Source organism: Xyrauchen texanus, chromosome 37 (assembly GCF_025860055.1).
Source record: "Xyrauchen texanus isolate HMW12.3.18 chromosome 37, RBS_HiC_50CHRs, whole genome shotgun sequence".
NCBI classification, from domain to species: domain Eukaryota; kingdom Metazoa; phylum Chordata; class Actinopteri; order Cypriniformes; family Catostomidae; genus Xyrauchen; species Xyrauchen texanus.
Window position 1 is genome coordinate 20,524,379 of NC_068312.1, and position 18,408 is coordinate 20,542,786.

General features: G+C 40.4%; 1 protein-coding gene across 2 annotated transcripts in view; it reads right to left on the reverse strand.

Moving 5' to 3' along the window:
* The window catches only part of LOC127630454 (glutamate receptor ionotropic, delta-2-like), a 560,225-nt gene that overhangs the window by 196,201 nt on the left and 345,616 nt on the right, over positions 1 to 18,408 (reverse strand). For both annotated transcript variants that reach the window (XM_052107985.1, XM_052107986.1), the window contains exons 5-7: positions 13,423 to 13,476; positions 5,741 to 5,914; positions 1,249 to 1,410 (exon numbers count right to left, since the gene is read on the reverse strand). In XM_052107985.1, coding sequence (XP_051963945.1) covers positions 1,249 to 1,410; positions 5,741 to 5,914; positions 13,423 to 13,476 — 390 coding nt within the window. The remainder of the gene's footprint in view (positions 1 to 1,248; positions 1,411 to 5,740; positions 5,915 to 13,422; positions 13,477 to 18,408) is intronic.

Genomic DNA, 18,408 nt, shown 5'->3' on the forward strand with positions numbered 1-18,408 from the left:
AAAGCCGTTCCCCAACAAGCACAGTGTTAACCCAGAACTCAGACACTAGCCCTGCAACATAGACTGTCATCTCACCCCAGGCAGTGTGCTATTTCTGCAGGCCTGCTGTACACCTGACAGGAGAGAGGGAGGAGAATCTGACTCTATCACAACATACCCCTCCCTCAGTGGGACCCAGAAACAGGGAGAAGTAGAGACACTCCGTATGTAAACGTGCACAGTTATTTTCTAGCTACAGTCTTCACCTGTCTGTCCAAGTATACATGACACAATGCGTAATCAAATAGGGAAGGAAGAACGTCAAATATGGGATATACATGTTGCACATCACCTTTTTCCATCTAAGTATATGGGCACAAAACCGAAGCCAGTTGTGGTCCCCTTAATCTGTAAGCTGGACGAAGCCGAGCTACAGTACAATCACATTGTATAGGCCTGTTTGTCCGAATTAGCGTTAGGGTTTACATGGCATTTTATAAAGAAGAATTATACTTTTTAAAGCAAATAATCAAATAATCGAAATTTTTTTCAACAAGTCACTAAATCTTTTCAATATTATATATAATAAAAGCAGCAATGTACTGCAAAGAGAGAGCTGTAACTAGTTGTGAAAGACATGCAATCTCTAAAGGGTTTTTCATCTTCATAAAGCACACATACAAGTTAGAAAAAGTACAAAAAAGAACAAAGGAAGGAAGAGGAGGAGAAACGCAGCCAGACCACTGGTAATAAATGAATGCAAGCATGCTACCTGGCTAGATGATGCTTGTTCGTTGTCATGCATTGAATTGCAACAATTAGTTAGTTAACGTTTTGCAGTTGTGTCCTGTTTTTCAAAGGTACATGTTTTCAGACATTTCTGCTAGCTAGATTACTAAGGTGTTGACAATATACATAGTGTAGCTAGCCAAGATTTGCTCACAGACTCAATGCTATCTTCATTTCTGTTTGTTAGCTAGCTAATGATGGTAGTTGCAGCGCTGGAGATGATTCAGTCAACCAAATTGTCTTTTATTTGTCTGCATTATTTTCAAGTGCCATACTGAAATATTTAGGGGCAAAGGCAGCTGGGGATTCAGGTACACAAACTCCTTGTAAATAGTCATTTTGTATGTAATCACTTCCTGGTGAGCCTCCAAGTAGAATTTTGCCTAGGGCCCCCATATGCTCAGAAATGGTCCTGTCCACATGTAAATGCATACAAGGTCAAACTCTCATGTGCACACATCTTTATGCTCAAAGTCCTACCTTCTTCACAGTTTCCAGCATGGATTTGCCACCCTGCCACGGTTTGGAGCCCTTGCGGATACACGAAAGACTCGCCATGCTGTGCCATTTTCTGTCCTCCAGCTTCCTGTGGAAGGTGTTGGCCAGAAGCAGCACCGTATCATAGATGTAGCGGTTGGTGATCTGAAAAAAACAAAAAAAATAACAGGGGACAAAGTTAAAAGAGAGAGAGAGAAGGAATATGACAGGAGCATAGAAAGCCAGAGACACCAGTTTAAAATTCTCTTATACAAGAAAAGGTGGACATAGCTGAGAAGAGAGCATCTTTTTGTCTCTACCATGGAAAGGACAGCAGGTGGTCACAAGTGCTTATTCTGAACTAGATGTGGCAATGGAAGGTAGTGTAATTTAATAAACAATAAAAAAGTCACATTTAATACCTGCCATTTGTACTGTGATTTCTGTCTGTACAATCAAAACAATGCCTGCTCATGAGGCTTCAGGTCCCTGCCAGGCATAAAACTAAGATTACTAAGATACTTAGGTATGTCTAAGACTGAGTAGTGAATGTTGCCCTCTGTGTTGTTGTTCACTCTTGCACATTTTCTCCTCTCCTCCCTCTATCTGGCCTGAAAACCCTGTTGAAAAGATCAGCATTGCTGGTAACCAGCACGCTGAGTTTTTGATGCTATTCCCCCAGTAAGCTAGCTTCCCCTCAACCAGGGATAGTAAATCCAAAAATGTAAATACTGTCATAATTTACTCACCGTCATGTTGATTAAAACCTGTATGACTTTCTTTCTTCCACTGAACACAACAAGAGATGTTAGGAAGAATGTTAGCATCAGACACCATTCACTTTCATTGTATGGAGAAAAAAAGTGCAATGAAAGTGAAAAGCGTCTGAGGCAAACATTCTGCCTAACATCATAGTTTTGTTACATGGAAGAGAGAAAGGCATACATTTTTATTCAATGTAAGGGTGATTAAACAATGGCAGAATTTTAACTTTTGTTTGGCGTATCCCTTTAACTAACTTATTCAGCAAGCCTCCCTTGGGCAACCAGTTTCATAAGAAAAAACATGCTGGGATCAGCAGTGCTCCTACACAATATAATACCATACTGTGTGGTGTCAGCAGAAAGAGTTAATTCTGCTCTGATCAACTGCAGGCCTCTGGTTTAGCCCAAGTGTTGTCTACATTTTAATGAGAAGGTAATAAATAGAGTGTAGTGGTCATCAGGGTTTCCCATGTTGTTCATTAATCTGCACACTTGACACTGTATTGCGTGCCCGTACAATGAAACGTCATATTATGCTGACAAATGGCTGGGAAAAACCTCTAACCATCATCTTTGGTTCCCATAATTGTCATGAATGCAATTTGTGAGGTAAGCTATTCACATATGGCCTCAGCCTTGAAAACTTTCACAAGCAAATAGAGAAGCACAAAGAAAAAAAACATTCCAATTATGTTGGGAGTCATGCTCGGTTGGCTCAATGAACAGCTATGAACAGGTATGCCCTGATCTGGGGCTGTAATGGCTTTGAGGACAGTTAGACTAACTGCCAATTACAGCATATATACATCAGCTTCAAAGCAGACTGTGGAATAAAATGACAGTGTCGATTGGACTGATGTTCTCAGCTAATGTACCTCGCACTTTGAACACAGCAGAGAGCGTAAGCTGAGATCTATTACAGCATCATTCGCACATTTCATGATACGATATTTGCAGCAGGAGTTGAAACAACTGAAGCAACAAAGCAGAACCCAATGCCAAAGAAGTTAATAGACAAAGGCTTGGTTAAATTCAGAGCAGAGAAGAACTGCTGGCAAAGGAAGTCCATGAAGTCTGTTTGAAGTGCAGGAGTTAAGTCATTCTCTCCAAGGAAAATGAGTTATCAGTGTTCTACAGGGAACAGGAAGGGGAGAGGGGTATTCCAGAGGGAGGGTGGTATATACAAGTACATCGACAGTGAAAGTCAGAGAGAAAAAGGAAGGGAGGGGGAAAGAGAGACAGATGTGATACGCTTCAGTGCAGTGTAAAATTGGGCTCTGCTGGCTTGGGCTGCTGACCACTGAGCAGTGCTGAATCCTTGCTGTCAAACATGACCTGCCTATATGCATTATTCACCGCTACACAGAAAAGAACCCTCCCATATCTCTCTCTTACACAAACCAAAAATTTATACACTACATGGCCAAAATTTTGTGGACACCCCTTTTTAATTAGGTTTAGGTTATTTAAGCAATACCCATAACTAGAAGGTGCATAAAATAAAGTATACAGCCAATAAATCTCCTTAGACAAACATTTTAGTAGTATGGAGTGCAACTTTCCTGTTCCACCAAGACAATGTTCCTATGCTAAGGATGGGACAATATATTGAATTTTGAAATAACGGCAACCAAATAAATGAGGAACCATTTGAGGACAAAAAGGAACCATTGGAGTGGTGGTGGTGTAGTGGTCTAAACCACATAACTGGTAAACTGTTAATCAGAAGGTCGCTGGTTCGATCCCCACAGCCACCACCATTGGGTCCTTGAGCAAGGACTTAACTCCAGGTTGCTCCGGGGGGATTGTCCCTGTAATAAGGGCTCTGTAAGTCGCTTTGGATAAAAGCGTCTGCCAAATGCATAAATGTAAATGTAAATGTAAAATTTCGATCCATATGATCATAAATGAAATGATTAATCAAATGTCAAAATCTCTCTGTCACCTTTTTTCTACACCATTTACAGGGTTCACAATAACTGGAAAATCACCTTGTTTTGATGAAAATTGCATAAAAGTGCTTGAAATTAAAATAGAAAATTTCTTTCATGTAATGTGTGACCATCAAAGATGAGGTCCATGCACAAAAATGAGATTCACGCACGTTAATTGAGTAATATGTGTTTTAGAGCTTGGGGTTTTGGGGGTAGATTGATTGAAGGGGTACCTGGTAAATGCATTGCACGCCACTGTTGTGTCTACATGTAACTTGTACCCATTATTTTAAAACAGTGACAGAAAACAACTACAGCTGCCCCTTGCATATTATAGAGGAGATTTGATTGCAACCCTTCATATTTCAGGACAGGTTTTGTTCTTTTATATCGCTTGTCCTTCACCTAATTAGCCTAAATGTAGGCAGTTATTTTGTTAGGGTTTATTTTTTCATGATCTTTTCTTATAGAGAAATATATATGAAAAACACTAATTATTTGAACTTTGAGCATTTATATTGAGTATTATATAACTTTATTGTTATAAGGAATTATAAAATGTTTCAAAAAAATTAAACACAATTGTCTGTCATCCTTTGTCATTTACAGTAAGTGTTGTTTTATAGTGAATCGAGATTATATTGAATTGTGAACCTAATATCGTACATCAAACCAAAACATGAGATAACTATATTGTCACAACCCCACCCTGTGTGCAAAAAGAGCCCAGACCTGAATCCCACTGAACACCTTTGGGATGAATTAGAATGCTCACTACGATCCAGACTGCATAGCCCAACATCAGTGCCTGAACTCACTGATGCTCTTATGGGGGTCTGAATGGGAGCAATTCACAGCAGTCATTTTCCATCTAGTGGAAAGCCTTTCCAGGTGCCATTGGTTTTGAAATTAATGTAAATGCACAAGCACATACAGTATTGTAGTGAAGTGTTCGGGTGTCCATATTCTCTTGGCCATGTATTGTATTTTAGGTATAGGCGGATCGATCCTAAAATATCGGTACTTCCGATACTGATGTTTTATAAAAAATGTCGATCCTCACACAAAAAATATAGATTCTAAAAAAAAACTGAAACTAGGGATGTTTTTATATGGTTACCATGAACATGAATCATAAGCTTCATAGTGAAATAAAAAGGATTAGGCTAAATTAGCAAATAGTTGTGCAGGATGGGAACTATTTCATCTCCGGCTCATCTTAACATGCATGCTGAAAAACACAAGCAGACAAGCGCTTGCACTGTCACAATGCTCATTCAAACTAGAGGGATCAGTGCCTTGTAGAGGTAATGATAGAAAATCAGAGAAACTGGTAAATTCACGCTAAATAACAACATATCCTAATGTGGCATTTCTCATAATGACTTTTTGTGTAATAGTTAGTAATACCGAATTGAATAAAATAGTTAAACATTTAGCTATAAATTAATTTTGAGAAAAGGTTTTGAAAAAGTGACATACTGTGTAAAGTTTAATATTATAAAATTTCACATCTGTCAATGTCTGTTGTTTTTTGTATAAATTAAGTGTGTGAGAAGTATAGACCGTTAAATGAATATTAGAAAACAGGAATGGCACCCATGGGCGTATTGTAAAGAAATAGAAAATCAGTAAAACAAGGTTGCTAATTTCAGCATTGGCATTTTCATGTTTTCTAATAATGTAAGGTTAAGGTAATGATTGGCTAACGGCAACTGTTAATGGACACAATCAAAAAAAGCAAATGAAGGGAGATGATTAAGTTGAAGAGGTATGCAACAAATGGGAGGATCCCACCTCTAACATGTGTGCCTTTGGGTCTTTGGGGTCGCAGAGGGAGGCGTTGATGCGGTGGTTGCTCTTGATGCAACGCTGGCTGGTGTTCTGTGGGAGAAGGAAGGTCTGTCTCACCAGGGTCAGTCGACCTATAGACTTCATTACTAACTCCTGCACATCCTGGTCTGAAATCTCCTGCAGCATGTGAAAGCGACAGATAGGGGAAATTGAGAACAGAGTGTAAAACGGAGTGTAAAAAAACCCATTGTTTAATGATTAAAATGTAGAGAAAACAAGCAAAACTTTGATAAGCTGAAAAGGGTTAGGCCATCACAGGTGTTCTGGGGTCATGTTGCCAAGTAAATTTATCGATCGTTTGATTGATTGATTGATGAGAAAGAAAGAAAGAAAGAAAGAAAGAAAGAAAGAAAGAAAGAAAGAGAGAGAGAAAGAAAGAAAGAAAGAAAGAAAGAAAGAAAGAAAGAAAGAAAGAAAGAAAGAAAGAAAGAAAGAAAGAAAGAAAGAAAGAAAGAAAGAAAGAAAGAAAGAAAGAAAGAAAGAGAGAAAGAATTAGCCAAAAGTGCCGGAATAATTAATTGTTTATTTATTAAAATGTAAAATAAAATAACCTTACAATGCAGGAAATTTGGCTACAAAAATAAAGGGCACCTTGCTGAGGAGAACTTACCTCGTTTTACACCTGAAAGGCTAAGCAGGAGAAGGTCAAAGAAACACTGACAACAATTATGATTTATTTTTCACTTAAAAGTAAATAACAAACTTTATGTTGAGAGAAAGAAAATTTGTTCAATGTTAAATATAAAACAAAATGCTTTCTATATGTTTCGTTTCATTGTCTTGAAACCAAAATAGCTATCTACTTGATTCGTGTAGAACCACAAACAGTATTAGCTCTATAAACTCTCCGACCTTACTGTTGGTAACTTTCAATTGAATGTTATTAGGCTATGTTACAACTCATTTTATAGTTACACTTGTTATTTTCATACCTTTTCAAAAGTTATTTATATAATTTGTTGTGAGGTAAAAAGCACCTCGAATCACCATCGCGGCACTCCGGTCAATCGTGCAGGTAATCCCTGCCATGAATAAGCACGTGATTGCAGTGTATGATTTAAAGGTATATTACGGGTTCAGTACAAGTTAAGCTCATTTAACAGCATTTGTGGCATAATGTTTATTACCAAAATAAAAATTGGCTATAACTTTACACAGAAAAAAAGGTTAGTAAGCAATTTGATCAGACTAAAATTATGTTAACATGCATATAGTTTATGTCTTGTGGTTAAACTTTTAAAGTTTAACCACATTTTACTCAGTTGAGTTTAACTTGTATTGAACCCGGAAATGACATCTTTGATTCGGACACCGTTCTTCTCCAGGTTAAAAATTAGCATTAAATGTTACTGAAATTTGTATTGCCATACATTAAAAAGCAAAGAATAATGATATAATAATAATGAAAACTGTTAACTAAAGAAATCGGCTAGGTTACTGTTGTAACCTCCGTTCCCTGATGGAGGGAACGAGACGTTGTGTCGAAGAAGTGACACTAGGGAACTCACTTGAGAGCCTTTTGCATCTCTGAGAACTTTGAGAAAAGGCCAATGAGAAATTGGCAGATAGAATTTGCATGTCCCACCCCCAGACATACGGGTACAAAGGGAGGGAACTGCGTCTGTTTCATTCAGGATTTGCCTGAGTAGCCGATGCGGTTCGGCTGCAACAGTGGTTTGGTTCAGAGACGTGGCCGGGAGGACACAATGTCTCGTTTCCTCCATCAGGGAACGGAGGTTACAACAGTAACCTAGACGTTCCCCGTCTGTCGCTCACTTCGACGTTGTGTCGAAGAAGCAACACTAGGGGTCCAATTTAAATCACGGCATGCACTGAACCAAGTACGTGCGCCACTGACACAGGTGCGGGCAGGTAGCTTGCGTGCCAAAACGACAGGATGTGCCAGGCTCCACGTACCCTTCCCCAACGCCTCATAAAATCGTCAAAACCTTCTGGTTCTTTACACCCCGATAGGGGGAACAAGGCGACGTGCCAAGTATGGGAGCAAGCCGCGCCTTTTCTCTCTCTATGTTTCTCGCAAAGAGTAAAAGCGGCTGGGGCCATCTTAATGCTTTCACACGCATTGGTGAAGGCATTCTTTCCCAGTTTTCCTATTCTTTCAGAGGGGAAAGACCGTTCGGAGACTGGGGTATGTAAAGAGTGGTGAAATACATCACATGGGCTGTTAGGTCACATGAGGAGAATGGCGCAGTGGTAGATCCTACCTCATTGGGATGGAGGATTTGCTACAAACACGGCAATGGCGGGTCCGTGAGGACTGCCCAAGGGAGACACGGGTCCGCTTATAAGGGCACCGTACCGTGGAAAATACACTCAGGGGGAAAAGTCCACGTAGAAGCCGTCCTGTGGAGCACCTATTCCAGTACAGGGTAAATTGAGTACCCCCATTGGTCTTGGTCGGCGAATTCCTCCGCTGCATTTGCGGACCAGAGGGCTAGGGAGGAGTCATCCAGAGAGCCAAGTTCGTGGGATCTCCTGGGGTAAAACAGCACGGTATTATCTCAGCGGAGGGAAAGGGCGCTAGGTGCAAGAATTCCACCCAGTTAGTTTGTCAGCGTGTACCGAGTTCTACCGGCTCGGACCTGAGAAAACACGGAACGAAACCGACTCAACCCTGAGATTGTAAAATCTTGCAAATGTATTGGGTGTTTCCCAACGCTGCTCTGTATATGTCTGCTAGGGAGGTGCCATTGGCCAGTGCATATGAGGACGCAGCACTTCTTGTTGAGTGTGCTTGGACTCGCAAGGGGGGGGGGGGGGCACGGCCTGGGTGTGATAGGCCAACTTAATGGCGTCCACTAACCAGTGGGAAAGCCTCTGTTTGGAGACAGCGTTCCCTTTCCGCTGTCCACCAAAGCAGACAAAGAGCTGCTCAGAACGTCTAAAGCTCTGCGTGTGGTCCAAGTAGATACGCAAAGCAGGTACCGGCCTCTTCCCGGGGCAGCGCTCGCAGGTTCACAACCTGGTCCCTGAAGGGAGTGATAGGAACCTTGGGCCGTACCAGGTCGCAGTCTTAGGATCACATGAGTGTCTGCCGGACCGAACTCCAGGCGGGTGTTGCTGACAGGGAACGCTTGCATGTCCCCGACCCTTTTGATGGAGGCGAGCGCGATCCGACGCGAGTCCGACTGATTCTAGCATCTCGAAGGGGGTCTCTGAAGGCCCGAGAGGACCACTGAGAGATCTCAGGAAGTGAACAGGCTTGGCCGGGAGGGATTTAACCTCCGGGCACCTCTTAGGAACCTGATAATGAAGTCGTGCTTACCCAAAGACTTGCCGTCTACTGTGTCGTGGTGGGCCACGATAGCAGCTACATACATCTTTAAGGTGGAGGGGGACAGACTCCCCTGCAGGAATGAAAGCACTGACCTAACTGCGCACCTCTGTGGGTCTTCAGCCCGGGAAGAACACCAATTTGCGAACAAGCACCACTTCAGGGCGTAAAGTTGCTTGGTAGAGGGAGCTCTGGCTTTGTTGATCGTGTCTACAACTGCAGGTGGTAGATCAGCTAGATCTTCCACATCCCATCCAGGGGACAGAGGTGGAGGTTCCAGAGGTCTGGGTGCAGATGCCAGAGCATGCTCTGTCCCTGAGAAAGAAGGTCCTTCCTCAGGGGAATTTGCCAGGGAGGGGCTGTCGCGAGGAGTACAAGATCCGAGAACCAAGTCTGAGTGGGCCAATAGGGAGCTACTAGAATGACTTATTCCCCTTATAGAATGACACAGCACCTGTGCAGGCAGGCTCACTGGGGGAAATGCGTACTTGCGCAATCCCATGGGCCAGCTGTGTGCCAGCACATCTGCCCTGCACGTCTGCTACCACGTTGAGGTTGCCCGGGATGTGAGTGGCAGCAGCTTGGGTTGCTGCTGGCTCCAAAGGAGGAGACGACGGGCGAGTTGTGACACGTGACGGGAGCGTCCGCCACTTTGGCGATTTATGTACGCTACCGTGGTGGTGCTGTCTGATCGGATCAAGACGTGTTTGCCATGAATTAGTGGGAGAAACCTCCGCAGGGAAAAAAGCATAGCCAACAAATCTAAGCAGTTGATGTGCCAGCGTAACGGGGCCCGTTTCCAATGGCCTGTGACCCAATTTGGAGGCATCTGTGGTAACCAGGACGCTTCTTAGGAAGAAAAGCCGCGACCGCAATGTTGCCATGGTAAGATTCTCGCAGTGAGAACACAAACCATCCACAAACGCTGCCTCGGTGTGATCGTGGCCCAGACACATGAGGCAGCACCTGTGACCGTCAGAAGCAGAGAGCACTCGACCCCATCCAGGAACTACACAGGGGCGGAAAGGCATCTTTATAAAGATGCATCCTGAAAAAGACGTTCAACGCCGCTGTGTATAGCTCTTTTAGAGAAAATATTCTTTTAGTGAAAATGTCTCTTGTCCCTTTTCCCAGGGGCTGTACAGAGAAGGAGAAAGCCGCTGATATGCGCCGTAGATCCAACAGCATACGCTGATCAGAGATGAGAGGAAAACCAATTGGGACTCGCAGCTCGCTGCTCACACAACCAGAACATTTCTGAATGAAACATTCATGCATTTCCCTCTCTTTGTACCTGTATGTCCGGGGGCGGAACATGCAAATTCTGTCTGCCAATTTCTCATTGGCCTTTTCTCAAAGTTCAGAGATGCAAAAGGCTCTCAAGAGAGACCCCTAGTGTCGCTTCTTCGACACAACATCGAAGTGAGCGACAGACAGGGAAAATAAATTAACTTCACTACATTGTAGGCCTATCTCAAAATATCTGGCTAAATCTTTTCAAAAATTACCACCAAAAGTCACAAAAAGGCCCAAATATCTAAAATGTGTATATATAATGAAGTAGTTTTTCATGATATTCTGCGATGGGCTTATCTTGTTATGATTTTTTGTACAATAATTATTCAGTACAGAGTAGTATAATCGGACCGGACATTAATATACATTCTAACAGAATGCTTATTGTTCATATTGAGAATTTATTAAATTATTTGATTAAATTGAAGCATTTGTTATACTGTAAATGAACAATACACTGTGTTTTTATATAGTTCAAAATACTATGAAAAATGCCATAAAAATCCAATTATAAATATAAATAATTATAATAATAATTCAAGTTAATTTCTGACAATGCTACTGGCACAAAATAAAGTAAACTTTCTGTACACATTAAGATGCCTTCTATCATCAAATCAAGGTCAAATTCTCTAGAGCTCAAATTCTCTAAAAGTGGCTCCAATTTGAATCCCATAAACAGAACTATTTAAAATGATCTTCAGTGTTATGCTATCCTCATGAATGGGTATTCAGAGTGCTGCCAAAAGGCAGAAAGACATGACCATGTGAGCTTGCGTGTCCTTGTGCAGCCTTGGGAGTTATGATTGCTAATTTTGGCCTGAAGCCATCTTTTCCACAGGCGGGCAGAGTGAAGCGAGCGAGCCGGGAAAGATGTGATGAGAATGGACAGGGAATGTCCCCTAGTGAAGGTAGACTTCAGAGCGGTCAAGCTGTTTCCTTTGACAGCCTTCACTTTTGAGTTTCATTCTCACCTGCAAAACTGTGATTGCCGGTGACTGGCTCTCATGAAGTACGTCATTAAATTTGAACTTGTGGCACTATCGGCATGCTGGGGAATTTACTTGGAATGTCGAAGCTGTTTGTCACCAATAGGATTAAAATTAATGTTGTCTACTATGCAACCTGCTCCCTGAAAGGTAATTTTAAGGCATCAAAGTCTGTCAAACAGTGTTCGGGCAGCTGCTAATTAATATTGTAGGAATAATGGAGGACAAATTAGGATAAATTATTAAATAACAAATCAAGAGAGGGCACATGAGGCCTTAATATTGTGTAGCCCAACAATCAAGGTCACAGAGGACATCACTCTTTCACAGACCTGAAAATACCAACACTGAGTGGCTTACACCCCCAGATGACAAATGCAAAAGGCCCTTGATGCTTAATTAGGAACAGCACTAAATTAGAATGACACAAATATAAGCCTACAGGGTTATGGCCCAATTTTAGGGTTCAGGTTTTGGCAGTGGCTCGGTTTTTCCCCTTAGAGTACAGTCAAGCAAGGCCAACTATGAGCAATGTGTGTCCATAAAGGGTAATGTCAAATGCCTTTGTGCTTTCCTCTGATGCACTCAGTGCTACACCTGCCTACACTGGTAAGCCCTAGTAAACTGATGAGATTAGAAAGTTAGCAGAAATACTGGAAGTCTGCAATATTCATTCAAATTTATATGATCGAAAAATGCTTCTGAAGACACTTTGAAAAGTACTCAAGGCCATTTTTGAGCAGCTGAAAAATCAAGGCTGTGTATTTTCAGTTGAATTGAGTCAAGATTTAGTTTACATGACCATGTTTAACCCTCACCTTTAAAATAAAATAGGCTGTTTTTTTGCTGATGTGCCTTTAAGACTTGAACTAACTTTAAAGCTGAAGTATGTAATTTCTGTGCCACTGGTGTCACCAAATGAAATTGCAAAAATAAACATTGTTTTCCAAACAGATTACCCCAACAATACCCCATCTGCTGTTGACCGCAGAAACAGATAGTCCAGTAAATGCTGCTGTGCTGGGCAGTCAAGAGGCCCAAACAAATAGAGCAATTTGTATAGTGCCACAGAGACACAATGTTGTCACTGTTTTAGGAAATCAACTAACGAATGGCTTGTAGATGTATCTGCATATTAAGCTGGGACATGAGCATTTTAACATCGGCAATGTTACACACTTCAGCTTTAAGTGGCAGTTGTCAATACCCTCTTCGCATGTGAAATGAAATGCAGCACTTTGCTGCATTTTCGCACAGGCTGCAGTTGTGCTGTCAGGTCCAATATAGTTTGCAGTACCCAACCTTAATTAACAGCCCCTTTACATTGGAGACTTTATTAAAAGTAAACTTCAGCACTCTTTCCTAACATTGGAATCCTATAGAAGGATATGCAAAGGAGCTCATGCGGCACACAGCTAAAAACAGCAAAGGTTTGGTGGACTTTCCTGCATTTTACTCTTATAGTAATTCTGGTATTAGGATACATGGGCCAAGTTGCTGAAAACCAAAAAGTCTTGCTGCTTTGTTTCAATAGATGATCTTTTGGGACTGGGGAGAAAGTTTTAAGTTCTAAAAGTTACAGTATGTTTAATAGCGTGATTAATAGCGATTGCCATAAAAAGTGAATTTTTTGTTGTTATAACAGCTATAATTCAGCCAACAGATCTTGCCCTCAAGGTTTATATCTTTACTCTCCTCCCTCCTTGTCAGTGGAACATTTTGCAAAATGCTTTATTCTTTATGGACTACTGAATTATTTTGGAGCGCTTTTCCCACACTTGCCAGGTCTAATTTAAATCACAGAACTGTAATGTTTCCTTATCTGGCCGCAAGGATCAAGCTATTAAGATTAAGCCTATGGCACCTCTCACTTACACAAATACAGATGTACATTTATTTTGTCCAGGATCATCCCTTTAAAAATGTAGTCTAAAACAGCTTACAACATGTCCCATTTACCTAGGCCAGCTAAATTGCTGCAAAAATAACGAATTTTGTTAGAAGAATAAACTGTATTTCCAACAAAATTACATGGAAGAACCTACCTCATTTATGATGATCCAGTGGCAGTCAAAAGCCACAAGATTAGTTTCCACCACCTGGAGATAAAGAAAGAGAGAGATAGATTCAGAAAATTAGAAACTGAATTAAATATTGTAAACATTTTTAAAGCCAAATTAAGTTTCCTGCATTTTAATTTGTGTGCTCACTTGGAATACATGGAAGAAAAGCCCCAAACAACCAAACATTCTGAATAGCTTCAATTTTTTGTGGACATAAATCTTTGCATGGCAGTCAAAGTTTGACTGGTTAAACATGGGCAGTTAGCTGCTGCTAAGATACTGTAACCATTCTGTAGGTAAAAAGCCAGTTTCTCCATTGACGGACACAGCTCAGTATAGTTGTTAATGAAGGGCTTGTGACTGTGGTGCCATTCTTGTGGTGCCATGTGTTGTTGGGACATAATTTTATATGCATGTGTATTTGAGAGCATAAAGAGCAAAATATGTGAAAACAGTGTAAAAAAAGAAATTTCACAGCTGTGCAACAGGTATCATCTCTGGTTCTCTCTCTAAACCTAAACTTCATCAGTACGTCTCCTACCCAGTGTACCAGCACAGAATTTCATTAACCATAATTTCATAGGTGAATATATGTGGGTGTCATAAAACATTTTGATCATAAACAAAAGGAACAGCTGGAGAATCTGATGGCTGGAGCAGCACTAATAGTGTTCAATCTCACACAAACATCTAATAAAACTTTATAATTACAAAGGTGACAAGAGACATATAATATCCCATCGACTGTTATCGATCCCATCGACTTTGTTAACATTAAAGGCCCCTGGCTTTAAGAATGATTTTTAGATATATAATGTCTATTTGTAATTACTTAGAAACTGCTTTGATAAATCTTGTATGTTTGTATGACATTCTTCATTTAGCATAATGCGCTTCTTGACACACAAATAAGAGTAGACATAAAATGTTTATTATTAATTATATGGCCCAGTACTTTTGGTGTCTGATGCTTGGTGACATTACGAGAGTGGCTCTTCAGCCTAATGTTGTGGATGGAAACATAAAAACTGTGTGTGGATCATCAGAGCAGTACATGGATCAGTTGTCTGAATATAGCCTAAAGCTTTGGTTCTGGGTCTTTCTTACCATCTGATTTAGAGGCAGATGGTTCTGCTTAATTAAAGCATTGGCTAAACTTCTACTAGAATAAAATGAACCTCTAAGGATTATCATAGTGCCAAGAAAAAGAACCAAGATTGTGGTTCTTTTTCTGAACCAGTCTGTCAGACTGTCCAGTCAACCACAGTGTGTTTGACTGGATCAAATATATCTCTAGAAATCATAAAAGGTAAAATATTTAAATGGATAAATATGAGACATATATAAAACAAATGCAAATAAAGATTATGTTGAGAGGTGTGTTGTCCATTGCCAATTAGAAAGGCATTGATTCTGGCAGCAGGCTTAAACACAGAGAAGATGCTCAGGCCTAACAGAATGATTGATTTATGAAAATCCTGTTGCAACAGATCTGACCAAGTAAAAAAAAAAAAATCCCCTGAGCAAAATCAAGCTCAGAAAAAGAGCAAATGCATCTCTGATTTTCCTTAAGAATCACATAGTAGGACAATCTCAGTGGGAAGTCAAAGGTTCAAGGTTTAGATGGTTAGCAATGGTCCTGTTAGCCCCTGTTGGTAGATGCCATTACTACATCATTAGGTTTCAAAACATCTTTCGCTATTGACGGCCTTGCTGAAAAAAACCAAAACAAAAAAGCAGCCTTACTTACTAGCTTAACCAGACAAAGATCTTATGCTAGACCAGCATAAACCAGCATGCAAATCACATAGTTCTAGGGGGTCCTGTCCCAGTCACACAACTGCAATTGAGATTAACAGGAATGCCAATCGATAGCTTTCTTTGAGTATTACAAACCTCCATGGGTAATGTCATCACATACAGTATCAATGAACCAAACTAAAGTATCAAAATGGCAGTGCAGTTACGAATGTCTGGGAATCCGCTATGCTATGCAGAGAGCATACAACACTAAATGACAGCGGGTTGACGTAAAATCTTATGCAAGCAAGATCAAAGCTTGTAATCAGACAGAGACTCTCACTCATTGACATTGCTGTCACCTATAAATCTACCCTTGTCTGAGAATTAGGGAGAGGGCATGGGAATCCAGGTTGAGGTTGTTGGGTTCAGGGAGCTGTCACCTCAGTGCTGCAAGGTCTTAAATTGCTTTAATGTGAAAACTCATTGAAGAATAAGTAGGTATGGCTTACACCAATCATCCATCACTTACACTTTCGTCCTATTATTCCTTTTCCTTCTTTTGTGATGAGCCAGAGTGTTCGCAACCTGCCTTTTACAATTCACAAATTAGAAAAAAAAAGTACCCTCAAGGAGAGACATTCAAGCTTAAACCACTTTCAAATACAACCATTTGTTTAATTATATGGTGAAAGCAATGACCTTCAACCAGGTGCGTTCGTAGAATGATGATTATTGTTATTATCTCATATTTTCCACCTGTCTGAGCCTTGGAAGTTGTAGATGAGATGACATGTATTCATTAAAGAGAGCCAGACGTAGAGATGGACCAGAATTAGACATGAACTATGACATTTGCCAAGCACAATAAGATGCCTCTGCACCACCACATCTTACTGCATAACTGACCCATCTGATCCAGAAGAGAGCTTAAAACATTCCATCAAGATCTTTTGTTAGAAATTTCAGTTTGTATCATAACTTACTGTTTTATACTTAAAGGTCCAATATGTAACACTTTTCATGTTATATTCACCTTTTTTTTCTCATTGTGTGAACAGCTTTTAATGCAGCTTAAAAAGCTTTCCTAGGTTGCCTATTAAAGCCTGTTGACTGATTTTCATGTGAAGGGAGCAGGTTGTTTTTGCTGCGCAAATCCAAAGGATGTGACGTTTATGCACGCTCCCGAGAGCCTTGCCTCAGTAATAGCTTCTCTTCCGCTATTCAACAGAGACAACAGACAGTCTGCAATACTAGGTAACGTTATCTTAGAGATGGAATCCAGCAAACCTCCGGCTCCCAGCACAACACTGACTCCTACACAAACTCAGAGTAAGCAAAAAAAAAAAAAACATTTATCTACTAAATCCCATCTGGCTAAATAGGAACGTGATTGTGGTTGAGCAATAACTAGAGTGAACTAGAATTTGATCTTGCCTGCTAACGCTGATGAATGGCAAGCTACCTTGCTTCGTAACTTTCAAATACCTTCAACTATCTTCTATTGATACTAAAAGTCAGGTATATATTATAAATTTAAGCAAATACGCTGGTTTCTTGATCGTAGTACAACATATGACATACAAAACATACAATAGTGCAACATAACAGTGCAGTGCAACAGTAAACTCTAGTATAGTTCGGTAGTGTGTAGCTGTATGTATCAGTATGCTATGTTAGCTGATAAGTAATTTTAGTTTAGTCTCAAAGTTTGTAGTAAAACAATCATAACTGTGTAATTTTAATTATGCTACCTCATCTGTCAGCATGATGAAAGTGAATCATTTTCAGTCTCTTTGTACGTTACATCATTGTTTTGGCCGATTGCTTGCGTCCCTATGGAGTGTGTGCACGAGAGCAAGCACGAGCAACAGGTAGCTGGCTGCAGTTCACTTAATGGCCACAGGTGTCATTAAGAAAAAGGGTTTCTGAATCTTACATACTGCACTTTTAACAAAGCCATGAATTGTTTAATATGTAAACTCCTACAAAGCCCATACATATTGTAAATGCATTTGCAGGGGAAATTGTCAAGTGGAGATGAAATTGTGAGAACTGTTACTGAATAGAAGTCATCATTAATGTTATGCAAGGCTAGATACCCCTGCTAAAGACCAGGTAAGACTTCCTTCTCCAGCCGGAGAGAGAACATTATTTAACTCAGTAGTTAACATGAAATAACAACGAACAATGCATTATTTTTTTTTTATATTGGTTAATGTTAATTGCTACATATACAAATCCATTTTAACACCAAAAGTTAACAGTATATTTTAAAATTTGTTAATGCATTGCATGAACTAAGAACAAACAATCGAATATTTACATCGTATACAGTACAACCCCAATTCCGAAAAAGTTGGGACAGTATGAAAAATGCTAATGAAAACAAAAAGGAGTGATTTGTAAATTGATTTGCTATATTGAAAGCACTACAACTAAACATTTTTCCTTGTGAATTTCCTTGTTTTTTGAAAATGTTTAGTAATTTTAAATCAAATGATTGCAACAAGCTCTAAAAAAGTTGGGATTGTTTACCAAGTGTTTAAAAGAGTGTTTACCACTGTGAAACATCACCAGTACTTCTAAAAACACTATTAAGCATTTGGGCACTGAAGTTTGTTAAGTTTAGAGAATGGAATTTTCCCACAAACATTAATTATGTATGTATGTAAACATTCTTTAGCTGCACAATTGTACGTAGTCTTCATTGCCATACGGTGTGCTTCATAATGTGCCGCACATTCTCAACTGGAGGCAGGTCAGGACTGCGGGCAGGCCAATCTAGCACCCACACGCTCTGCTTACATAGCCATGCACTTGAATTCTGGGCCGCATGTGTTTTGAAGTTGTCCTACTGGAAAATGCATGGACGTCCGTGGAAATGACTATGCTGGACTGCAGTATACGTTGCTCCAAAATTTGTACATATCTGTCTGCATTCATGGTGTTCTCACAGATGTGCGAGCTACCAATGCCATGGGGACTTACAAACCCCTGGCCCATTCAGACACTGGCTGATGCTAATAACAGCTCGGATGGCCCTTTTCCTCTTTGGCCCGGATAACATGAGGGCTTTGTTTTTCAAAAACATTTTGAAATGTGGACTCTTCTGTGAACAGTTTCACTGTTCTACATCTAAGATGAGACCGAGCCCAGAGAAGTCGGCAGCACTTTTGGACAGTGTTGATGTAGGGCTTCTGCTCTACATAGTAAAATATTAACTTG